Source organism: Emys orbicularis, chromosome 16 (genome assembly GCF_028017835.1).
Source record: "Emys orbicularis isolate rEmyOrb1 chromosome 16, rEmyOrb1.hap1, whole genome shotgun sequence".
Classification (NCBI taxonomy): domain Eukaryota; kingdom Metazoa; phylum Chordata; order Testudines; family Emydidae; genus Emys; species Emys orbicularis.
In genome coordinates, this window is record NC_088698.1 from 23,881,886 (window position 1) to 23,909,002 (window position 27,117).

At 43.1% G+C, this 27,117-nt stretch overlaps 1 protein-coding gene across 1 annotated transcript in view; it reads right to left on the reverse strand.

The window, feature by feature from the left end:
* The window catches only part of TMEM132B (transmembrane protein 132B), a 254,540-nt gene that overhangs the window by 101,824 nt on the left and 125,599 nt on the right, over positions 1–27,117 (reverse strand). Inside the window, exon 4 of the mRNA XM_065417984.1 lies at positions 16,200–16,386. Coding sequence (XP_065274056.1) covers positions 16,200–16,386 — 187 coding nt within the window. The remainder of the gene's footprint in view (positions 1–16,199; positions 16,387–27,117) is intronic.

The window sequence follows — 27,117 nt, forward strand, 5'->3', positions numbered from 1 at the left end:
TGGAATCATTGCATAACAAAGCATGGCAGCGTATGGTCCCGGTGTTTGCTGGCATGCAGACAACATCCATTCCTTATCTCTCTTTGTTATCCTCAGGAGAGTGATATCATTCACGCTCACCTGGTTGAAATGGGGTGATTTTATTAAGGGGACATTCAGAGGTGCCCGTTCCTGCTCGGCTGAACAGAAATGTTCCCCAATGTTAGCCAAGCGGTGGGGGGGAGGGGTGAAGTGATCATCCCAGAGAATTGGGTGTGTGTGTGGGGGGGGGGGGTAGTTGGGTTTGTGCTGCATGTTAACCCGTAAACCGCAGCCCCTCCTTTTACATTGCAAGCCCATTTTAAATGGCCAACCCAACGGATGCTTGGTATGGGAAATGAGGGCGCTACTGTTTGAAACCATTCCCACATGTTAAGAAGGTTAAAAAAGCCAAAAGACTGTGGCTTACCATGGCTGCCTGCAAGCCAAAATCTGTTGCCTGGCACTGCGTGAGTGATCTCTCACACCAAACCAGCAGGCCCTCAATATAAGAGGAAAAATGCGACCTTGTAACGAAAGCACATGTGCTGTGTAATGTGAACAGCAAAATTTAACGTGAAAGAGTGTACCCATTGTTCTCTAAAATGTGTCTTTTTTAACCATCTCTCCCTTCTCCACCACCAGCTGCAAATGTTTCTCCTTCACAGAGGCTAGTGAAGATTAGAAGGAGAAAACGGCGGACTCGGGATGATATGTTCTCGGAACTCCAGATGTCCTCCCACGCTGACAGAGCACAGCAGAATGCGTGGAGGCAGTCAATGTCAGAGTGCAAAAAAGCACAATATGAACGAGAGGAGAGGTGGCGGGCTGAATCGCGGGCTGAAGAGGATAGGTGGCGTCAGCTTGCTGACAGAAGGCAAGAGTCGATGCTCCGGCTGCTGGAGCATCAAACTGATATGCTCCAGCGTATGGTTGAGCTGCAGGAAAGGCAGCAGGAGCAGAGACCGCCGCTACAGCCCCTGTGTAACCAACAGCCCTCCTCCCCAAGTTCCATAGCCTCCTCACCCAGACGCCCAAGAACGCGGTGGGGGGGCCTCCGGCCACCCAATCACTTCACCCCAGATGACTGCCCGAGCATCAGAAGGCTGGCCTTCAATAAGTGTTAAAGTTTTAAACTGCAGTGTGTCCTTTTCCTTCCCTCCTCCCCCACCCCTCCCGGGCTACCTTGGCAGTTATCCCCCTAGTTGTGTGATGAATTAATAAAGAATGCATGAATGTGAAGTAACAATGACTTTATTGCCTCTGCAAGCGGTGCTCGAAGGGGGGAGGGGAGGGTGGTTAGTTTACAGGGAAGTAGAGTGAACCGGAGGTGGGGGGGCGGAGGGTTCATCAAGGAGAAACAAACAAGTTTCACACCGTAGCCTGGCCAGTCACAAAACTGGTTTTCAAAGCTTCCCTGATGCGCACCGCGCCCTGCTGTACTCTTCTAACCGCCCTGGTGTCTGGCTGCGCGTAATCAGCGGCCAGGCGATTTGCCTCAACCTCCCACCCCGCCATAAATGTCTCCCCCTTACTCTCACAGATATTGTGGAGCGCACAGCAAGCAGCAATAACAATGGGGATATTCTTTTCGCTGAGGTCTGAGCGAGTCAGTAAGCTGCACCAGCGCGCTTTTAAACGTCCAATTGCACATTCCACCACCATTTGGCACTTGCTCAGCCTGTAGTTGAACAGGTCCTGATTACTGTCCAGGCTGCCTGTGTATGGCTTCATGAGCCATGGCATTAAGGGGTAGGCTGGGTCCCCAAGGATAACGATAGGCATTTCAACATCCCCAACGGTTATTTTCTGGGCCGGGAAGAAAGTCCCTTCCTCCAGCTTTTGAAACAGACCAGAGTTCCTGAAGACGCGAGCATCATGTACCTTTCCCGGCCATCCCACGTTGATGTTAGTGAAACGTCCCTTGTGATCCACCAGGGCTTGCAGCAGCATTGAAAAGTACCCCTTGCGGTTTATGTACTCGGTGGCTTGGTGCTCCGGTGACAAGATAGGGATATGGGTTCCGTCTATTGCCCCACCACAGTTTGGGAATCCCATTGCAGCAAAGCCATCCACTATGACCTGCACGTTTCCCAGAGTCACTACCCTTGATATCAGCAGGTCTTTGATTGCGTTGGCTACTTGGATCACAGCAGCCCCAACAGTAGATTTGCCCACTCCAAATTGATTCCCGACTGACCGGTAGCTGTCTGGCGTTGCAAGCTTCCACAGGGCTATTGCCACTCGCTTCTCAACTGTGAGGGCTGCTCTCATCCTGGTATTCTGGCGTTTGAGGGCAGGGGAAAGCAAGTCACAAAGTTCCATGAAAGTGCCCTTACACATGCAAAAGTTTCGCAGCCACTGGGAATCGTCCCACACCTGCAACATGATGCGGTCCCACCAGTCTGTGCTTGTTTCCCGGGCCCAGAATCAGCGTTCCATGGCATGAACCTGCCCCAGTAACACCATGATTTGCACATTGCTGGGGCCTGTACTTTGTGAGAGGTCCATGTCAATTTCCCCATCACTCTCGTCACCGCGCTGCAATTGCCTCCTCGCCTGGTTTTGCTTTGGCATGTTCTGGCTCTGCATATACTCCAGGACAATCCGCGTGGTGTTCATAGTGCTCATAATTGCCGCGATGATCTGAGTGGGCTCCATGATCCCAGTGCTATGGCGTCTGGGCTGAAAAAAGGTGCGAAACTATTGTCTGACGGAGGGAGGGAGGGGCGAGTGACGACATGGCTTACAGGTACAGGGAATTAAAATCAACAAAGGTGGCTGTGCATCAGGGAGAAACACAAACAACTGTCACACAGAATGGCCCCCCCAAAGATTGAACTCAAAACCCTGGGTTTAGCAGGCCATTGATTTCACGGAGGGAGGGGGAAGCAAATGAATACAGAACAAATCTGGTCCATCTATTTTTTACATCTTAAGCTGGCAGCAGACGGTGCAGCATGACTGATAGCCATCAGCATCTTCTGGGTGCTTGGCAGAAGATGCTGTACTACGACTGCTAGCCATCATCGTCAAGACGGTTCAATAGGACTGCCGGCAGGACTGAGTCTCCAGGAGACAAAACATGTCTGCCCAGGTGCCTCTGATCGAACTCACTGAGGAATACGACGACGATGGATACCAGTTGGAATACACCATCTACTGCCAAAAGGCAAGGAGCTGCTGCTGTGTAGCAATGCAGTACCATGTCTGCCGGCACCCAGATAGCCGATGACGGCTACCAGTCATACTGCACCGTCTACTGCCAAAAGGCAATTAGCTGCTGCTGTGTAGCAATGCAGTACCACGTCTGCCGGCACCCAGATGACATATGGTGATGGTGAGCTGAGCTGAGCTGAGCGGGCTCCATGCTTGCCGTGGTATGTTGTCTGCACAGGTAACCCAGGTAAAAAGGCGTGAATCAATTGTCTGCCGTTGCTCTGATGGAGGGGGAGGGGCCTGACGACATGTACCCAGAACCCCCCACGACACTGTTTTTGCATCATCGGGCATTGGGATCTCAACCCAGAATTCCAATGGGCGGCGGAGATTGCGGGAACTGTGGGATAGCTACCCACAGTGCAACGCTCCGGAAGTCGACGCTAGCCTCAGTACTGTGGACGCGGTCCGCCGACTTAATGCACTTAGAGCATTTTATGTGGGGACACACACAATCGACTGTATAAAACCGATTTCTATAAAACCGGCTTCTATAAATTCGACCTAATTTCGTAGTGTAGACATACCCTAAGTAGAAAGATGGTTTTTCTTCCTGCCAGCCCTGAAAACTTCACTTGGGATCTATGAGTCAAGCAAAGGTCCTTCTCCTTTTCATATATCTTACCCAGGAATAAAGAATTTAGATACCTCAATTATACCAGTGAGCCCCATGCCACCCACCTGTCAATTACGCTCTTTGACATCTGTGCCTCTCCATTGTCTTCAAGGGAGCTACACAGGAGTAACTAATGGACATTTAGTGCATAAGTCAGCTGATGATGCACGAGAAGGAATAGAATCCAGTTCATACTCTTAGCTGTGTTGCCTCTGCAGGACTAACATGAGCAGAAAGGAGTACAAATGTACAATATTTTGTTACTTAAAGTAAACAGATAGGACCCTGAATACACACAAGAACCAGATCTGTTGAGTAAGAAGAGGCCATTGTTGCATAGTCACTTTTCTAGGCAGAACTGTTCTTCAAAGATTTTAAGGCATGATTTCCATTTACACTAAGGTACCTTAACACCACAGTCTCAGTGTAAAGGGGATTGAAAATGGGTATAAGTGCAAGTGCCAGGGGCACATTCTCTCCTGGTGCAAATTGTCATAGTACCATTGACTTCAACTGAGTCAACGTACACCATCTAAGGATCTGTTCCCCCTGCCCTGAGTTATGTACAGGGGCCTTCAGTGTAAAAGAGAATCAGGTACTTAGTCTTCTATATATCACTTTATTTTAATTTGAGTCTTTCTGTTACAACTGAGGTCACTAGCCACACTTTTCATTCCGCCTCTGCATCACATTACATGTCTGTCACATGTTCACCTACTCCTTCAGTCAATATGGCTCCTTCAAGCCGCTATTGGTGGTAAAGAAATGAGCAAGAACCAAACAAGAACAAGGGGAAACAAAGACTCCCAAAATGACACTAAATTAGAAGAAAATATAGGTGGGAAACATTGTCATGGTACGGTAAGAACTTGTCTCTAAAGGTCTTCTCTGAAAACCCTAATTATTTGCTGACTCTTGAAACAGATCAGAGATGCAGAATAAGGACACAATTCCCCCTCAGTTATACCAGTTTTATACCGTTATATCTCCATTGATCTCAGGAAAGTTACTCTTGATTTTCTGTATACTGGTGTGAGAATAGAATCAAGACATAGGTATCTAAAGAAATCCAACTAAAAACTCTATAATAATATGCAAGACATCCTGGATCCATAAACCACAATTTGAGTAATCAGATTAAGGACTGGCATCCTATTCTAGGTATCCTATGTTTGAAAATCAGGCTCAATGTTTACATTTAATTATTGTCATCCTGAAAAGCAAGTTCTTTTGTGAATACTCAGTAATGCACCAGAATATCTGAACGAGAAGAATTTAAGTGTTTTGACATTCTACTTCTCCACCTCGCTCTGTTATTGTATTAAACATGATGAAAATGAATCACCTTTCTACTTTCTGAGACATTAGCAGCACATGTTAATTGGTACACCAGATGTTGAAAGACTCAATTATTAGAACTATTTATTGCCGAAAGGAAAACAAAATAAGTTACACAGGAGCAAAGCAGCTGATGCTGATACTGAATGCATCATGTCTGTTGTACTAAACAAGTGGTCTTATACTCTGCTCACTGTCTGAACATCCTTTCCAGATATTCGGAATAGACAATGCTGAGAGTCTAATTCAGGATACTTCATATTTTCTGTGGGCAAAATTTCTCAATGGTTGTGTCTTTCACCTGGCACTGAAAATTCAAAAAGAAAAAGAAAAAAAGAAAACAAAAACATAACATAAATTAGAAATTTTGCATTTGAACTAGACTCCAACTTAAGGGAACAATTAGTCCTTGCTCTGGTAAATTCCCCATTGACTACAGTGGCAATTTTGCCTGCATTAAAGAGGCCTTAAGTAGTTATGGACAATCTTAGTTGATAAATCAGTATTTACATTGTCAAAGTCATTCATAAAGGCTCTAGGTATTGTGGGAAAATTTATTCTTCAAGTTGCAAATCCCAACTTTTTCTAAGTAAATCAGTTTTAGAGATATTAAGCCAGATTATTATGGAACTTTTGAGTGTGCTTCTAAAAGCACTTTACGGAATCTGAAAAGTGACTCATAAAACATTCAGGAACAGGTAAAACTGAGTAAGAGTGGCTTCATTTCCATATAATTTTTCATTCTTACCAAGATGCATTTATTCAGGATTGATTAGTTAATTAAAGCCAGCACCGTTTTTTGAATATATAAATGATATATAAATGTTACATTTAGAGCAGTATTTGAGGGGAAAAAGTCAATTTGTGATGATTTTTAAGAATGATCGTTCATTTCTTTTGTAGCACATTACACCTGTCTTAAAACTGTAATAAATGGGTATGTTGTGAGGGGATTCCCGTTACCATGAATAAAGATGGGTTCATCCCACCCTGGTTTTATTGCCATGTATGCGCTCACAGCCTCGACAGGGGAGATCCGTCTTTGACCTCCTCAGGGTTAATATCACCGATCGCCCCTTCCAACGTATACCCCCAGTGGTGAGCTGGAGCCGGTTTGCACCGGGTTCGCGGGAAACGGTTGTTAAATTTAAAGCCCTTTTAGAACCGGTTATCCTGCGGGACAACTGGTTCTAAAAGGGCTTTTAAATTTAAAAACCGGTAAAGCTCCGGCAGCTCCCCACCCTGCCCCCAGCCCCAGCTCACCTCTGATCCGCCTTCTCCCCGGAACGCTCTGCCCTGCTTCTCCTCCCCCCACCCTGCTTCCCACGAATCAGCTGTTCGCACGGGAAGCCTGGGAGGGCTGAGAAGCAAGCGCGGCCCGGCTCCAGGCGCTGCCCGGCCCAGCTCCAGCCCGGCATGGCACAGCTCCAGCCGCACAGCGCGGCTGTAGCGCTGCCAGCCACGTCCAGGCAGCGCGGTAAGGGGGCAGGGAGCAGGGAGGGGGTGTTGGATAGAGGGCAGGGGAGTTCGGGGGGGTAGATAGGGGTCGGGGCGGTCAGAGGGCAGGGAACAGGGAGATTGAATGGGGGCAAGGGTCCCGGGGGGGGCCAGTCAGGAAGGAGCAGTGGTTGGATGGGGTGGTGGGAGGCAGTCAGGGGCAGGGGTTCCAGGGGCAGTCAGGGGACAGAGAGAAGGGGTGGTTGGATGGGGCAGGGATCCCAGGGGGCCATCAGGAATGAGAGGAGGGGTTGGATGGGGCGGCGGGGGGCAGTCAGGGGACAGGGAAGGAGGGTGGATGGGGCAGGAGTCCTGGGGGGGGGCATCAAAGAACGCGGGGTGGGGATGGGGCAGGAGTCCCGGGGGGCGGGCCACGACCCCCTCATGGGGTGAGGAGGGAACCGGTTGTTAAGATTTTGGCAGCTCATCACTGTATACCCCTAAATTCCAAAGCCCCCCCAGAAGAATCCCTACAGGACCCAAATACTAGCTTGCTGCTCCTAAAAGCTCCAAAACATGGTACCAGGAATTGTGTCCCTGAACAAGGTCACCTCTTGTCCACAGTGACACACAGGATCCAGGATCCGCGCAAGATCCCTGTGCATAACAGTGATGGAACAGCATGTATCCTCCCTCAGGCTGGTGCTTTCAGACCACCCCGCCAGAACCTCCACACTAAAAACCCTTGGCTACAAGACCTAACCAGGCACTCAGCCTCATCAATGGAGGAATAGGGCACGGAACACAAGGCCGGGCCTATTCCATCATTAACTGAGCTATCCCGTGGGTAAGGCAGGTGGTGACTTACGTGATTCTCACTCGGGGCCTTCTTAGGGACCAACCGTAGGGGAAAAACCTGCAAGTCCTGTATAGTGAGATGACTGAATGGCCCTGCTATCCTATTCCCCTTTAATTCTTGTATAATCTTTTTCTTTACAGTATGGCCCATTCCTAATAACTCCTTCAAATTTGTCGACATTACATGCCTTTTTTCCCCGGCAAAAGGGTTCCTAAACCCCAAAGTAAACCCAGCCCATAAAAATGCCAATCTATCTTGTTAGGGTAAGGAGAACCCTTAACACCTCAAGCTGAACTGGAGATGGTACTGGGCTTCTGTCTGGGTAAGCCTCTACAATAATGACCACATCAATTAGGAAAGAAGTTTCCCAATTTTCCCATGTTCTAGACACCCATGGCCACTTGGGCATTTCATTGCCCGGCTCACTGTGCCCCAGCTTACTTTCTGTCAGCACCTCCCTGTGCAACAGTGACAATATGTCCACATATTCACCTCTCAGCTTGTTATCTTAAATAGTACCAAGAAGGTGAACTCCCATTGGGTCAGCCACCCCAGCATAACCTTACTTGTGACTGATCACCAAGCCACCCTCAGTGCCTTCTTGCCCCTGAGATGTCCCTGGGACAGCAATTCTACCCCAGGAAGTCACATTCCCTATCAGTGGGTGAGTTGTAGCATGCTCAGCAATCTCCTTCCACCCGCTCCCACTAAAGGCTCCCATCCCCCAACGAGTGGTCTGCCAAGCAAAGTTTTAAAATATATACAAATCTTTCCCCCCCCCCATTAATCTCCACCTGCCAAAACAGGTTTCCTTTAGTGGAAGAATCCAACCGTAAAGGCCTCTGAGAATAAATAAATAAATATAGTTCATAAAATTTAGAAAGCACAAAAATTGTTTAGAATACCTTTTCTATACTTAATATTGGGATTTTACAATCTAATATCTCAAAATCTACAAGGCTACAAAATTATGCCACTGAAGAGAAAGTGTGATTTGCCTGATATTGGACCAGGACTGGTCAAAGACTGAAACGTGCGACTCGGAGCAGTGTAATTATGGGAGTAACTTTAGTATAATTGGAGCAAAAAAATTTTGGCAAATTGATGTTTATGAAATAGCCGCTTCAAGCTGCTCAGAGATTTGTTATGTTGGAAATCTGCTCAGAGATGGATGAATAGATGGCTTTAAGAAGAAATAGGCAAATAAATGATGAATGCAATTTGTTACACCGATTTCACCACCACACATGGCATACGTTATTTATATACATCTATACATTATAGATGTATGTTTGCATATACCCTATTAGGAGCCCTTAACAATTTGGTTACACTTACTCACAAACAGTGAACTTCCCAAATTAGATATATGCAGAGAAACAGTGTCTCTCTGGAGAAGGGGCATCTTGAGGGCATGGCAGATCCATCAAGCTATATGTTGCCCTCCTACAAATTGTATGCATATAGCTCAGTATCGTGTGAAATAAATTCTTCCCTACCTTCGAATACATCAAAAAAATCACTTCCCAGGCTGACAAGCTCACCATAAAAGAAAAAAGATCAAAATTGTGTTGGGAATGTTGGCCAAGAGAATTGGAAGCCACACATAGATCTGCACAAAACAAGTTGTGGTGTGTTTCTAAAAAGGTAGACTATTCATGCAGCAATACCATCTTGTGTTCACAACCTAATTTAGTGGAAGTGCTGTTGGAAGTGGTGCTAATGATTCAGTGAGTGGTACTCTTCCATTTAAGCCAGTACTGAACCAATGTTCCAGCAGGATATTAGGAGGCAACACGTCCCCTTTTGCATCAGACAAAAGATGGAAGTGCTAATGGCACTTTTGTAAGAGCAGGAGTGTTCATCCAGATGGTTTGGATTAATTACATTTGTCTATCTACATTCACCTGACCTCCTTTAACCTCCCATAACTTTGGCTTTACGGCACAGCCAGAGCATGCACAGCAAGTTACCTCCTTTTCCATATTTTCTCTAGCAGGTGTATGATGGAAATGATGATATAACCTAACTAGAGCATTCCCACCATGTGCCACTATAAAAAGAACTATAGGAGAGAAACCTCTCTGTGGGTAGCTGATTTATAAGAACAGCTCATCTTAAGGTAGACTGATATCCTTTCGCAACAGCAGTAGGCCTGTCATAGCTGTCATCCAAATCAGTTCTTGAGTCAAGTGCAGGCTATAAACAACTGTGATCAACCACATTGCTATTTTCTCATTTCACGAGAAGTCGCTTCATTACCAAATCAGTTGGAGATGGCCTGCTATTCTACCTCATCTTTTCTGTTACTCCCTACAATGCATACGTTCCAGCTGGAATTAGAGATGTGGCTATCAGCAAGTCAATTCTACTAACTAAAATTAAACTGTCCCAGTCCTAATTTAGTAAAATATTCTGATCGCTTCCATAATAAATTTTACTTTATTTTGTTCTAAACAGTCATTCAAATTGGACTTTATCATTATCAGGAGAGCAAGGAATTATTGCTTCAAATTGTGGAGAAAACTCCGTTTCTCAGCAGGAAAATATTTAGATTTTCTGCTGTTCGTGAACATATTTATTGTATTTATTCTAATCAAAATTAGATTTAAAATATTCAAAAAGTGAAAAACAGTGCTTTGGAGTTAAAATTATATGGATGATCTTCCAAATGGACACAGACTCAAGTTTTTCAGGCATTCCCAGAATTCAAAAATTATATTTTAACCTTGTTCTTCCAAACTTATCCACTCAAAAAAAAAATCAGATTATTTCATAGTTACTGGTAAAACAGAATAATACCAAGAACTATTGGCTGGGCCACTTCAAAGCTGCAAAACCAAATAACTTCTCCTCAAATTGTGTAAGTAGGGTCCAACTGCTATTTGGATATAAACCAGGAAGATGCATGTCACAATAAATGGTTCCAATGGACACTTGGAATATTATTCAATGAGGAAATCTTTGAAAGCTACCCAGTTGCCCATAATAAATAAATAAATAAATATTTCAGTTCATTAGTTTTGCACAAACTTGAAGACGTTCCAGACTTGTTCAGAACATACACATGTAGATGTAAGTAGATTTGTACTTCTTGGGCACTACCATTGAATGCCAGATGCAATTGGGTTGGTGGTTTTAGAATTGGCAGCTGACTGTACCACCCGCTCTCCTGGTTGGGGTTTTCCTTTAATTCTGAGAAACCAGGAACTGTCTTATTTGTTCATAAATTCGCAGCTAATTCCTAATGACATTTGCATACCGATTTCTCGGTTAGCGTTTGTGCGATAATTAGTGTTCTCCACACCCACATCTCCTTTTCACATAAAGATACTGTACATTGAAACCTTAATGCCACCCACACCCAATAAGGAAATTATATGTGCCATAAGCTTTCCCCCTCACCCCCAAATAATGAATCAAAATGTACATTTTGCATTACAAGCCTGCACCTTTTCTTACTGGGACCCAAAGTGATTAACTATGTAAGAGGGAGTTACATTTCAGCCTCACAATGCCCTTCTCTGTTAGCAATCTCAAAGCACTGCTCATTAATGCACCACTGATTTTAAACCAAGGGACTAGTGTTCTTTGCAGCCAGGGACATGCAGCACCTATCTGCACAATACAGCAGGACTGTCTGCTAATATGGAGCCCTATTTTGCTACATAATATGCAGAAATCAACTGTATCTTTTCACATACACACACACATCTAATCTCTTAAACTTCCTACCAAATGTGGATGTTAACACATAAGATTTCATGAGAGATTATTCGTAAACTCCACCGAAGCAAGCAATCGGCTCTTTTTATCAGACTATTACACGAACGCTAGCATGAGACCTACCACACCTACTTTATCTAGAAGAAAAATAAGTTCGGTAATGGAAAACGATCCCTACCACTAGCACTGCCACCATCATTCTCAGGACCCATGGGGTTGAATTTCCTCAGCTGAGCCTGGGGTTAGATGGTTCAGCCTTCGGGCAGGTTAATGAGCCAAGATAGACTGCAGCAGAATCGCCTTTTTGCCCGGCCTGCCCAAGTGGCCAGCCCCAGTGGTGAGCTGGAGCCAGCTCACACCGCTTCACACAAACCGGTTGTTACATTTAGAAGCCGGTTTAGAACCGGTTGTTAAAGGGGTGGGCAAACTCCGGCCCTTGGGCCACATCCGGGCCGCGGGACCGTCCTGTCCGGCCCGCCTGAGCTCCTGGATGGAGAGGCTCCCCCACCTTCCCCGCTCTCGCAGAGCCTCGGCATGCCGTGCTGCCAGCTCCAGCGCTCTGGACCGTTCTTGGGCAGCTCTGCAGCTCCTGCCGCTTTGAGCAGCATGGTAAGGGGGTGGGGCTGCGAGCTCCAGCGGGCCACGCGGCATCCATACATGCTGCCCTGAGCAGCATGGTAAAGGGGCCGGGCCGGGGCTGGGAGGAGGGGTTGGATAAGGGGCAGGGAGCGGTTGGAGGGGGCGGAGGTTCTGGGGGGGCGGTCAGGGGATGGGGAACGGGGGGGTTGGGTAAGCATGGGAGTTCCAGGGTCTGTCGGGGTGGTGGTGGATGGGGTCGGGGCAGTCAGGGGACAGGGAGTGGGGCGAGTTGGGTAGGGGGTGGGGTCCTGGGGGGCAGTTAGGGTGGGGAGGTCTCGGGAGGGAGTGGTCAGGGGACAAGGAGCAGGGGGGGTTGATGGGTTGCTTGCGGCCCTTGCGGGTTCTGAAGGGGCAGTCGGGGGCAGGATATGGGGGGGATCGGATGAGGGGGGAAAGGCTGTTTTGGTAGGCACAGCCTTCCCTACCTGGCCCCTGATACAATTTTGCAACCCCGATGTGCAGGGCCGGCTTTAGGAAGTGCGGGGCCCAATTCGAACAGTTTCAACGGGGCCCCGGCAGGAATTAATTTAAAAAAAACAACACGTAATAGAACACGTGGGGCCTGTACTCACCGGGCAGCGCTCCGAGTCTTCGGCAGCACTTCGGCGGCGGGTCCTTCACTCGCTCTGGGTCTTTGGCGGCACTGAAGGACCCGCCGCCGAAGTGCCACTGGAGACCTGGTAGGCAACCGATTGTTAAGATATTGGCAGCTCATCACTGGGTCTGCACTTAAGCTCAGCGGCCGCAGCAGCAAATCTGCAATTGCCCCTGTACCCAGCCTTGCTTCTGCCTTGTATCCAGCCTCTCCAGCCTTGTCCTTGTCCTGCTCCATTCCACTCTGCCCATCTCTCTTGCCCGGCTTCTGACTCCAGCTACTGATTTCTGGCTCTAGCTCTGACCCTTGGCTTGATTCCTGATTCCTTACTCCAGATCTGGTCCATGGCTCTGGCTCCTGTCCCTTTCTCTAACCAATAGGTTGGGCTCTGGTTCTAACCATCAGGTCAGTCCACCCACATCCTGGTCCTGACAACCATGCAATGAGGGGATGTTAATCATAGAGGGGTCTTGCTCTTTTTATTTTGTATTCAAGGAAAGCCTTGAAAAAGTTACAGATGTACTTATGATTGGCCCTAGCAGCAGCAGAAAACAATAGTGAGATACTGAACCATGCGTAAGAGAAACCCTGTCTGTTCTGGCATGAGCATGAGGCATATTTATCGTGACCAACAGAAAGATCTAGGAATTTAACTTCAGTTTAAGTCTTTATTAAGAAGGGCCCCTAATGCTCTGCACAATTTCACAGTCTGGTTTTGTTTTGTTTAGTTTTCCCTCAACAAATATACAGAGGTCTTAAACAATGTAAACCAGAGTTGGAGTTCCAGTGTTCAGCGAATTATAACTGTAGACACCTGCAAAACATTTCCTGACAAGACATTTTTCAGTATACAGTTTAGCTTTACACAGTGCCGATGGTCGGATTTATACACAAAGTGAATTTGTACAGGAAACTACAAAGACTTAATTATCTTTCACTGGCCATGGGATTTTGAGGTCATCAAAATACTTGATCCCACAAACTAAGGACCAAATCCTCTTTTCACATTCATGCAACTTCTCTCACGTGAATGAGCTTGCATTTGGTTCTACGTTTTGTATCGACAAATTAGAACAGTCAGGAAATTAAAGGGACCCCCAAGTAACTCACATTCAACGTAGAAATGAGGGAGTTTAAAATATAATTTATAGTGTTCTTCTAAGGGACAAAAACACATGAGATGATATTTATTTACAGATTCTGTGTAATTCAGGAAATGGTAGGAAAAAATTTATAATAAAATTGACTTATTAGTGATGGAAGGAGTTGAGGAACCCCTCAAAAAGAACATTAAAATATATTTTCTTATTTCAAGAACTTTCCGTAACACCTGGTTTCACTGAACAGAACATGATAGTGCATGGTGCATTGGCTTTTGTTCCCAGTTCGGCAACATGGGCTGAAGCCTGTCTTGAAGTGAAGTGAAGCAGCACCATAAATTAGCAAATATGAGGGGAAGGAATGCAAATAAAACCTGTTGTTCTTGCTACTGCTATCTCAGACTCTTCTGTTAGCCTAGGGCCAGCCAGGCAAGGAAGCTTGCAATCAGAGGGAGATAGCTGAATTACTGATGAAAAACATCACCAAGGACTATGGCCATGTGAAGAAACATTGAGATGTCCCAAAAGGAGACAAAAATATATAAATACATATTTTTTACACTTCAATTTCCCCCCCTATCATGCTGTAAAATAAGAGGTGAAAATAAATGAGCAGCAAAATGAAGATGCATCTCCAGATCAGGACTACAAACCTTCTGCCCAACATTTGGAGATCCAGGGTTAGAAATAGGCAATTAGAGAGAGAGGGGAACCATTATAGAGAAAGCAGGGCCAATTGCAAAATTCCGATCCAAACATACATTATGCACCTTTGAAAGTTCAGCAGTGGGCTGCTGATTTGAACCCAACTCTACTATATACCGGTAGCTCTTGTGGAAGCAGAGCAAGGCCTGACAGGGATTTGAAGGGGATTTTAAATGCAAACAGTCTCTGTTAGCAAGAGTCAGGCTAACTGTAACCCTAATAACGCGAGTCTTGTAGAAGCGAGGATTGTGTGAGGCGAGTGGGAAAGAACTGTGTGAGAAGTTGTTGCGACCTTGTGTAGATAATATGGAATGTAGACTAGAGTCTAAATAAGTAAGAAAAATAAGATATCAGGATGACCTATGTATAAACAAAATGCAGCTGTTGCTTATTATTGTATGTAACAAAAGGTATAAATGCTTGCTGTAATTGTTTACCTGTAGAGAGACCTGTATAGTTCTCCCTCTCCACGCAATTGCTAGAGATAATAAAGTATCTGACTTTGCTGCACCCAACCAAAGAGTGAGAACTGTGTTTTTCTCTGACACACTCTTAGTAGCATAAATACCTTATGAGCCATTTCAAACAACTTGTGTTGTATAACAGTGGTATTGTTTATCCCTCACTAAACATTAGTATTACAACCTGAATCATCACTAATAATTGACAACGTGTCATCCAGTTAATTTTAGTTTTGATCAGTCTCCTCTAAGTGTACTGACCACTTATTTATATGCCCCAGGAAAGCCTCCCAAAAAATCACCCTGTAAAAAATCCCACTTGTATTTTTTTTCTATCACTGGATATCCAGCAAGTTTAGACATTGTCAGTGAGAATACAAAAAAAAAAGAGTTCTGACTAGATCCTTGTCTGTATTTACTGGTTTCCTCCTTTGCTTCTCTCCCAGCAGGACAGGAATGTTTGTGGAGAGGGATGTTTGGATTTTTGTTGATTAGGTGGTAGAGGAGCAAGAAAATAAAAATTAGCTTCCTTTCTCAGGACTGCAAGGGGGGGAAGAGGGGCTTTAAAATTTATCAGTAGATTGAAATGTATCATCCAGGTTCTCAGTCTAAAACTGAGGGGGGGTTTTTAATCAAATTAAGCCGGAAAAAGAATTAGTCCTTCATAAGTTCTTTAGGCCAATTTTTCAAAGGAAGTTCTGCAGACAGGGCCTAATTCACCATTCTGTTACACCAGCTTTTACACCAGTGAAACCACATTTAAATGCAGTTGATTTGCACCAGCACAAAGTTTTAGAAACAGAGGTCCCACAGTCACACCCAAGGTCCCTATACCAAGCTGCATTTGAGTACACAAGGAGCCACTTACATGAAAAAAGTGGGGGTTAGGTTTTTTTGACCACACATATTACACCCCGCTTTGAAAACAGGGCCTCTCTCTAAATCGAAAAATCTAAGTCTTTAGAAACGATTTTGTGTCCCCACTGTATAACTCAAAATGAGTTTTTTATTAAATTGACATTTTGCAGCCCGCTAGTCAGTGATTTAGTCTAGTGCATTTGAGTGCTTTGGGGAAAAGCAAAGCAAAATATGGCCCAGTTGTCTGGCTTAGAAATGAAGTTTTCTACACATGTGGGCTAATTTATTTAAATGAAAATGTCATAACTAATTGTAGCATTTAGCCTTAGTGAGCGTGCATGGCAGTCGCATTAACACAACAGAAGACAACAGCTCCAAAGGAGCTGTTACTATGTACCAGGCCAATAATCCACAAACAGAAAAGAATTTGCACAATAGACTCTAATGGTTTCCAAGGAGCCATTATGGCATATCAGGTAAATAAAATATTATTGAAATGTAGTTTTTGCATTTAAACCATTTTCAGCAGATGCATAGGAAGTACCAAATTAAAAAAATGGTTCATGTTTCCGTGAATACTAAAAGGAATCAAAAGAAGCATTTGAAAAACAAAAAAGCGGTTTCTTACCATTGCAAGAGGAACAATTCCTGCAAATGTTGTTTGGCTGACAAAGATCTCGGAGACCACCAGTTCACTCATCAAGTCTTCTCTGGGGTATTCCACCTGCCAGGTAATTTGCTGAGCCCCTGCCAGGCTACTGCTATTGTCAATTTCAAAGTCCATCTGCAAGATCTCATAGAAGGAGATGTTTGCTCTGGAAAACAAAATGCCCATTAAGTGCAATTTAAAATGAAGCATCAGCGAAATGTCAAGAACAAAATAAATTGCAACCGTTTTGGTTTTTTTTCTTTCCAATAGGAGAATTATCAAATTCAACATGCAGACTTCAGGAAATGTTGTCTGATCTATTGATTGTGTATTAATTATTTAAAAATCTCCAACTGACAAATTAACACCCTAGGTTTGACAGGCTTCAGTTCCAAGAATCCAGAGAGTTGGAAATCGGTTAAGGTTTAATTGGAAACCCCAACGTGCACAGTTGCAACACTCACTTAGGAAAAAGCTTTTGATTTTTTAATAGTTGTATTGACACAATTAGTAAACACACACCTGTTCCAATCCAAACCAGAATATAACAGTAATGCAATAGTAATTTTACATCCAGCACCATGTAATACGCACACTCACACAATCCTTGTGTAGACCCAGGGTAGAAAAACAGGTGGTGGTCCACAAGAGTCCAATCCTATATCCTGCCTGCCAAGTGATTCCAATGGTTGAGGTCTCAATGGTCTAGACTTTAGGCCGTGGTTAGCCATAAATGGCTGCTATGAATATTCATAAGAATGTTCAGCTTCCTTTGCCCATAACTCACTTCTTCATTTTAATGACGTTGGGGTGTCCTTATTCTTTATGTTAGTATATTAATTATTTCAAATATATTAGGATATATGTCAGTTAGTTACTATAGCAATACTGCGGTTAAGTTTCTGCTCATGTTAGAGCTGCCAATTTTGGTTGGATGTATTCCTGGAGGTTTCATCACATGACATGCCCTGCTGCCCTGGGGGGTGCCGAAGCTTGAGGGCTTCAGTCCTGGGCAGTGGAGCTCGGACTCTGGCTTCAGACCCAGGTCCCAGCAAGTCTAATGCCAGCCCTGGTGACCCCATTAAAAAGGGGTCATGACCCACTTTGAGATCCTGACCCACAGTTTGAGAACCACTAGGCTAACCCATAGGCCACAGAAGTTGATAAAAGACTAAATCAAACAATCCAGTGGGCAATGGCTATACTTTATAGATGAGCTGACAATCTATCTTTTAGCTTTCTGAAAAGGAAGCATGTTTCCCATTAAACTCAGACATTGGTTCTAAGTAATCTCAATGAACCTGTAATATAAGCCCCGGACACCATACAGCACAGATGTTGCTAAATTGTTTATTCAAGTACCAATATCATTTTGTTGTTGCAAATACTGACATTCTGAAACAGTAGAATGTTTGGTCATTCCTCATGTTGCACCAGAAATGAGCTCTCAGCTTTTCTTTTTTCTCATTCGAACATGAACTTGCCTTTATTTCCATGCAAAAAATGGATTTGTGCTAATTATACATGACAAAAACGTGGGGTTACATTATCCTTATTTTCAGTTCATGAAAATATACTGCTTGTTGCTGATGCACACGTGTAATTGTATGAAGATTATTTTATTTTGGTCATCTGGGAATAAAAGTTTAAAAGTGGATGTAATGCAAAGCATTCGAGCTCTGTTTGTGAATTACTTCTGTTTCTTTTATTAAGAATGACACTGAGGGCTTGTTCACACTTACCGGGGGATCCACACGCGGCGATCGATGCATCAGCGGTCGAATTAGTGGGTCTAGTGAAGACCTGCTAAATCAATCACAGATCACTCTCCCATCAACTCCTGTACTCCATCTGAACGAGAAGTGCAAGGGTAGTCGACGGAAGAGCGTCTCCCGTCAACATAGCGTAGTGTGGTCCCCACAGTAAGCAGATCTAAGTACGTCAACTTCAGCGACGTTATTCATGTAGCTGAAGTTGCATAACTTAGATCGATCTCCCTCTGTAGTGTAGACAAGGTCTTAGGCACAGGACATGCCCACAGCCACACAAGAGATCAGTAACAAAGACAGGAATGGAACCTAGGTCTCCTAAAGCCAAGTTGAATGATCTATCTACTGGGAAACACTACCTCCCCTGCAAATGCCTGGCTCTCACTCCCACAACCGCACTACTACTTTTTAAAGATGATTTTTGCCCAAAATGCTTGAGTCCACTAAAGTAGTCTACAGTAATACTGCAGAAAGGTCTATCCATGCATGGGTTTAACTTTCTTATACTGCTGCACTGAAGTGAAAGTGCAGTACAGAGACCTTAATGTTCATTTATCTTCTCTACCCTCAGGCAAGGCTAGACGTTATTAATGCATCGCCGGGGTGACCAACCAGACTACCAACAAGATGCCGAAGACAAATTATACTATACAAAGTCAGGGATATAATTAGAGACTTCTCAATTTCTGCAGAAAAATATTGTCAGCATAATGGAGAATTCAACAGTACAGGTCCCTGCTCATTACTTCAAACTACACCTTTACCCCAATATAACGCGACCTGATATAACATGAATTCGGCTATAACGCGGTAAAGCAGCGCTCTGGGGGGGCGGGGCTGCGCACTCCGGCGGATCAAAGCATGTTCGATATAATGTGGCTTCACCTATAACACAGTAATATTTTTTGGCTCCCGAGGACAGCATTATATCGGGGTAGAGGTGTATTTGTTTCACTTAGTCACAAACTGAATACACTCATAAGTCATAAATTAAATTTAGAGATCAGCCCTAGATACAAATTCTAGATTCAAATTTTGAACCCTTTGGGTGTGTCTGGATCTCGAGTTTTGGTTCAATCCATTACACCAAAAGGGACCAACTGAAAAAAATTCAGAACGGTTCAGAATTCTTAAAAATTCTTTGGACCTATGGTTCTGGTTAGGATTCATCTCTAAAGTAATTAGTTAGATTAGGTAGCATTTCAGTGTGCTATAGGCACAGTCAAAAACTGAGCTAAAAGAACAATGTCATGATGTCACGCTGACAGTTGTTTTGTGCTCAGTCCACAACTCTATTATCCTCTTCTTATGTTTTTCTGTATCCAGAGAAAAACCTACACACTTACAGTCTAAATGGCCAATGTTATGTTAAAGACAACATCAAGAATGAACAAGTCTCCATAGTCATCTACGTTTGCCTCAGCACAGGGGGGCTGGACTTGATGACTTCTTGAGGTCCCTTCCAGTCCTACATATTTGTGATTCTAGATGAGAACAGTGTGTGTGTGTTCCGTATACAGCTAGACTTGGCAAAATTACATTATTTTTTTTGTAATTTTGACAGATATCTATGTTTATTTTAAAGTATTTTTTCTATTTTTATCAATTTAAATTTTCACACTGACAGGAAATCATGGGGGCAGCATAAAATTATGTAATAACAGTAGACACTGACATTCAGAAAGTTAAAGCTTTATAACTGCTAAAGCCAACTGCAAACATCAAATAAAAAAATACAGATATATAAATATTCTTAAATCAAACTCCAATAAGTTCTCAAGCAGCATTTTTTTTATTTTGCCTATCTGTAGTTTTCTATCATCATCAATGGAAACATTTTTTTCGTCGACTTGTGTATGAACTGTGAAATCAATGTTTACCAACATTTACCGATAAAAATCTAATCCTTCCAAGCCTATATATAACAGACTGCAGAGACTGTCAGGGAGGAAAATGGCCGCTGCCTCTGTAAGCAGGCAAAGTTCTTCTACGTACATCATAACTTTCATTTAAAGATAGATGCCTCTTTATACTCCAATTGCTTGAAATCAGATTTAAATTCTGACATAGAATACAAAAGGAAAACATCAGATACACTCAGAAGGATTGGCAGGAAATCAGGAATTCCATTTCATGAAAAATTTTAGTGTGGGCCCTGACCCCAGGATAGCCACTATCTCAGTGGTCAGCACATTCATGTGGGGTAGGGGAGAAGCAGGTTCCAATCTCTGCTCTACCTAATTTAGAGAAAAGACTTGAACCTGAGTCTCCTGCACCCTAACCAACAGACCACTGGCTATTCTGAGGTCTCACTCTCTGATTTTAACCAGAAATCCCATCCTCAAACTGAGCAACTTTCCCAGTGAAACCTTCATCAAAACAGATACAATTTCCATGAAAAGTTTCAACAGCTTGGCATTTTCTGTAAAGAAACCTGGTGTCAAAAAATTCCTGACCAGTTAACACAAACACACTCCCTGACTTGTAATGAATAATCTGAAACTACAAAACAGGAAAAATGGGTGCTGGTGGAATCCAGTTTGCCAGGAAAATTCTCTGCCATTACTTAAATGAAAAAAACATTGCTAGCCAAATGCTTCCTGCTTTGTTTCTGAAGCAATTTAAATGTACTGTAAGGTGTCAACATTTCAAATCAGGGCACCAGCTTCTTTCTTTTTTTGGAAGACTGCTAAAAGAGCTGTACTTATGTGTCAGATTCGCTGTGTTCTAATTAGGTTTCATTTAGAGAGTTCCTCCACCAAGTACACAGCTTTCACAAAACGGCATTCAAGCCCCTGCGCTACTTTATTCATCGGCGGTCCTACAAATTACTTTCTGAACAGCAGGTCAATGAATTTTCTCCAAAACTATGGTCTCTCTTTTTCACTCTTCAAAACAAAGATCTAGCCCTCAGAGCAATGCCAAGTGCTATAGTATCTGGGACACGGAGTCCCCCACGGAGAGGCGTACGATCAGTCCACAGATTTTGTTCCAGATCTCATCCCGGGTTACAGCTATTGCGAACAAATGATAAAGCTTTAAAAGTCAATTTCTTTCTTCCTCAGTTCATAGCCTCCCTTCTGTCTCTACAGTCCTTGTTCTATCCCTCATCTATAGATCCTTGTGTTTCCAATAGCAGGAAGACTGACGCTTAATGTGTATTGATACATAAGGCAATGTATTAACTGTTCTCAATAATAGTGTGTTGTCAGCAGGCCTCTCAGTAGTTAATTCAGGAACTTTGAAATTCTTAAATCTAGGGCACTAAAGACCTGGTACACCTCTCATTTACACTGGGGCAAATCAGGAGTAAACTCCACGGAAGCAACTGGAAGTAGGCTGGAGTAAAATCTCAAATAAATCAGAATCAATCCCTGAGAATTACTTTCTTCAAACTTCATCAACCTCTATTTACCAACCATGATACTCTGTCTTAAAGTTCCCACCTTCAGTAGTGGGGATTATCTACATGCCATTCTGTTCCATCTTTTCTTTTTAAAGAAGTTCTGTCCTGTCATGTCAAATCTTCGATTTCTCCTTGGCCTACTCTGTACTTTGTGACCAATACTGAGAAGTTGGCTCTCACATCCTCTGGGTCACTGATGTTCTTTAGATGTCCAGCAAAGATAAAATGCCATGAAAGTGGAAATTCTACCAGCAAAGGAGAAGAGCGTAACTCATAGTGTTATCACCCATTAAATCCTATTAAACCAAACTCTGTCCTAAAAAGACCTGGCAACTCTTTCTTGCAGCCCATTCCATCTTTGTCTAAACAAGTTTGCAGCAGAGAGGTGCTCATGGAATGCGAGGGTTGTAAGTTTCTTGTTTTCTTCCCCTTCCTTCATCTTCCTTCTCCTCCATTTTTATTGTCTAGTCAAAGTTTCTACCATCTTGCAAGAATTTTGCCAAACCCAGTTTAGAGGAGCAATAAAAAATAAAGTCTAACTTACTTTTATTTAAAAAAAAAAAAAAGATTATTTCCTGCAAGCAGGAGGAAAAGACCTTATAATTTTAGGCAGCTGGCATGCTTGCTAATAAGTCCATTTCTATGGAAATGAGTTCATAACTATTAATTTTGCCTGCTCCTGATCTATTCTTGATGAGCCTTTCAAATTTAGAAAAGCGCTTCATGATTCTCTCAATTTGGTAATTACTAACTCCCTTTGATGAATCCAGCCCAGTGTTTCAGACATGAGACATTCATTAGACATTTTTCATTCTGGAGAGGAGAAAAAGGAAGCATGGCTCAGTTTTATTTCTTCGCACGGCCTGAAGTAAGGAGGCCTTGTTCATCAAAACACTGTCTTATAATCCTATATTCTATTGTAATTGCACTGTCACAATATCTCTTTCCCTGAACAGATGAAGAAGCGCTCAAGATTTTGATGATTTTACACAACTTCCCAAAACGTCTCACCTCAAATGTATTTAATGGATTCAGCCAAATCTCCAACAGAAAGTGGCTGTGGGCCATTTTCTGACTTGTCATTGCTCCATGCACTACAAAATCATTGGGAGGTTTGTGTAACTCTGTGGTCCTGTCCTGGAACATATGGTTTCTGGGATATGATTTAGAAACCCTTGCCAAAAACATTCCAAATGCAATTTTCATTAGATCCAGAAATATATTTAATGGCAATTAATTTGGACAACACAATCTGGTTAAATTCCAGAATAACGTTTTGGGCCCCAATCCTGCACCTCACATTGCACAGGCAGGTTGATGTACCCCTACCCAAACAGAGCCACGCTGACTTTCATGGACCTCCATGAAGATACAGCAATGGAGAGGCAGCCGTCTTCCTACGCGGTATCACTTGCAGGGCTGAAGCTTTAAATATTTCCTTCTAAAACTCAGTTCTAAAACTGAGTTCTATTAACGCAGTAAAGAGCATTTGCCCACCTTGAGACAATGGATGTCTCCAATCAAGAACGGTCTTCCAGTGGGACAAATCCCGGACTACGACTCCAGGTAGAGACTATCGGTGCTATTGAAAAAAGTGCCTTAAGAGCAGGAGTTCCACTAAAAGTCCATAGTATTTGTGCTATTAAGTCACTTAGGTTCTTTTGAAATCAAGTCTGATATATAGACTAATTGTTACCTCTATTGACCTTCTTTACCAAAAAACAATGGACTGTCATGGTACTTTTTTTTTTTTTTCAAACACACACACACACACACACACATTTCTCTTTTACCTTAACGTATGCAAGTGGCAGTAAAGATACCTTTTAAAATCTCTATCTTAAAACCTGCCATCAGTTTTTGGCTCTGTATATTCACTACAATATTAGATCAATATTATTAATACATGAATTGTATGGGCTCATTTAGCAAACTTATAGGTTTCTTTGAAAATGTACTACAACTCTAATGCAAAGGTATTAATAAGCACTAGAACAGTGGTTCTCAAACTTTTGTACTGGTGACTCCTTTCACATAGCAAGCCTCTGAGTGCGACCCCCCTTATAAATTAAAAACACTTTTAACACCATTATAAATGCTGGATGCAAAGCAGGGTTTGGGGTGCAGGCTGACAGCTCGCGACCCCCCATGTAATAACCTCGTGACCCCCTGAGGGGTCCCGACCCCCGGTTTGAGAACCCCTGCATTAGAAAATCACTTATTATTATTGAAATATGACTGGATCCACTTTATATTTAACATTTCTCTAGGTGGAACACAGGAATTATAGCATTAACAATCTAAATACTGGATCAATATCATACTATGATTTATGTCATAATGATAGTTGAAATCTGACTACTTAGTAGTTACCTTTTATAAACAAAAGAAGGCAGAGCTATCCGACTCAGATTCTTTTAACAAAGATCTAGATTGCTAACATACCTGAAGAGGCTGGTGTCTGCTTTTTGTAAAGAATGAAATATTCACAATGTCACCATGGAAGATGACAGCAGAGCAAGTTCTGAAATGCAGCTAGGTTAGGTGCATCACTGGATTTTTGAGAGTTTGTTGTCAAATTCCATCAACAATTCAGTTTTCATAAAAACCAAAAAGTTACGTTAGTGGTGTTGGCTTTTAAGAACAAATCACGATTTTTCATTAATTCATGACACAATGTTTTCAGTAAATGACAATCTGTTTATGAGACACACACACAGCAGTGGGAAATTGTGAAAAAAATGAGTGTGAACTAGTTAATAATAATAAATGTCTTTGATGTCATGTCGCTTGAGAATATTTTGGATCATTTTAAAGTTAATAAAGACCTACTCCTGCGCCCCCTGAAGTCAATGTCAAATTCCCATTGAATTCAACGTGAACAGGAGTAGGACCTGAGACAGGTAAGGTTCAGAACATGCCAATAGTCCAAGCCTTACTGCTTTGATCGCCGTGGGACTTCTTGCATATATAAGAGTTGATCAAGAGTTAAGAGATACAGGATCAGGCCCCATATTTCAACAGCTGTTTGGAAACACTGAGCACCCAAAACTCCAGCTAAAGTCAATCACAGCTGCAGTTGGTCATCAGCACCTCTGAAAAAAATCCTTCTCCCATTGAAGACACTTAGATCCCAATAAAAAGCAACAGAGAATCCTGTGGCACCTTTAAGACTAACAGATGTACTGGAGCATAAGCTTTCGTGGGTGAATACCCACTTCGTCAGACGCATGTAATGGAAATTTCCAGACATCCCAATAGTTAGATCCCAATAGGTTCTAATGGAGGAAAATCAGGCCCTCAGCATATTTCCCCTCTCTTCAGTGCACATGTAACCCACACACCTTCTGCATGTGGTGTTCTGTCCCATCTAGTGGCATGGAGACCACTTAAAGCAAGAGAGATAAAATGAGTCTGCTAACAGCTACATGGCTTTTAGCTCATGTGGTAGAGGCTCATGCATTAAGCTCCAGAGGTCCCCGGTTCAATCCTGCCTGCTGATGCCCGGGGTCTGTCAGCATTACACATACATGGAAATCTCAAAGAAAAATCTCTTAATTTTTGAGTCAAGAGGAGGATTTCCACACTATCCTGCAGGTTGAGCTTTGTAAAGTGCCACTTTCTGAAATGTGAACACTGCGTATGTTTAACAAAAACATGTTGCATAACTTTCAAAAGATGGGGTTATTGACTGAAGTGACTGTTTAATTGTCTTTCAGAAACTTATCCCAGGCTTTTAGGGCTTAGTCATCAAAATGAGCACATCCTGGGGAATGACATGATTCTTTTGGGGACTGGGACACAGCTACAATGCCCTGAAAAGAAGCCACCCGCCTGACTCACTCCTACTGCTGGTAGGGGTAAGGAAGGAGAGATGGTATCTTCCCCTTGTCTCCATCACCCGCCACTCCAGATCTGACAACCCCAGGGCTTGTGCAAATACCAAGGGCAGGTGTGTTTAACAGGAAGGACCAAAGGGCTGATGGCAGAATTGTCACATTCTCAGCAAGCTTCAGCGGGAAGGAGAGGGAAGGAACTTTGTTCTTTGTGGTTGGAAACTGATTTCCCCATGACGGATTTTTAAAACTCCAATTTACACTCACTGTGTCTTGTGCCCTGTTACCTAGCAGGAACAGGGAAGGTACCATACTTCAGTTTTCCAGTTTACATTGCAATCAATCACTGGTCCTAAAATGCTCTCATGGTGCCTGATCCTGATTTTTTTGCACACTCTAAACCTCAGAAACAACAAGGAGTCCGGTGGCACCTTCAAGACTAACAGATTTATTTGGGCATAAGCTTTCGTGGGTAAAAAACACTTCTTCAGATGCATGGAGTGAAAGTAACAGATGCAGGCATTATATAATGACACATGAAGAGAAGGGAGTTACCTCACAAGTGGAGAACCAGTGTTGACAGGGCCAATTCGATCAGGGTGGATGTAATCCACTCCCAATAATAGATGAGGAGGTGTCAATTCCAGGAGAGGCAAAGCTGCTTTTGTAATGAGCCAGCCACTCCCAGTCCCTATTCAAGCCCAAATTAATGGTGTTAATTTGTATCTGTGGATACAGACTAACACGGCTACCCCCTGATTCTAAACCTCAGGACTTCCATCGCTGCTTTGAGAGTGCAAAGAATGCAGGATGAAGCCAATCCGTATGATCTGGTGATAACGTATGGATTGACACAGCAATTTCTTATAGCCCAATAACAAAAGAGCTATTTTTGTTCAAAGCACACCATCAAGACCAGACATTACCCATGTTATTTTTGCTTAGCCAACATTTCCCTGCCGAAAACAATAAATCTAGATAATGAGCAAACATTTTAAGCTCCTCGGCTTTCTTCACTGCCAATTCACCACTGTGCCTCACACTAACACTTGCAATAACATCCCGTTTATTTGATTTTATCCACATCATCATGACAACTCCAGAGACAACCGAGACAATTATTTTTATTTGCCTCTATCTTTGTGACAGCATGCAGGAAACCCTTCTACTAAAAGAGGCCGTGGACACTGTTTTAGCAAGCCTTTACTAAATAGGACTTAACGGATCAAAGTCAGTTCTGGTGTAATTGGGTGCAGCTCCATTGAGAGCAATGCACCCATTTACACTACAGCTCCATTCAGTCCTTGGTTTCAGTTTTCCCCAGCTCAAGCTTCACGGAGGCTCTTTAGGTTTAAAAGAACATTTCAATTAAACCAGAATATTTTTCCGACTACCACTCAGAAGCTCTTTATTGTTGCACTGCATATTTCTTAAAATAGAAGTCTTATCACCATGAGAAAGCGCCATACTGGGGATTGTAACAAACACATTCAATTAGACGGAAGCAGAAGTCGGGGTTAGCTGATGCTGAATAAAAGCAACTATTTTTGTTTAAAGGGGGGGAAAGTATTTATAAGGAGAAATTTTGCTGAACTTTAAATGGTTAATAAACATTGAAGCCAAAACAGCCCTTGATTTATCAGCTTATCTGTAATTTTCCTTTACCTGTTCAGAAATCCTTAAACATTTTCAGATCATCATAACATAGTATATTTTCAAATTGTTGTGCAGAGCCTGTAAAATATGCCATAAAACATCTACTGCATGCGTATCTGCAGTGGCTGAGTTTTAATCTACAGATGATTTACAGTTCAAAAATATTTCAGCTGTATTAGATGATATAAAATAATGCCTGTAAAGAGCATTTCTCCTCAAAGGATCTTAAA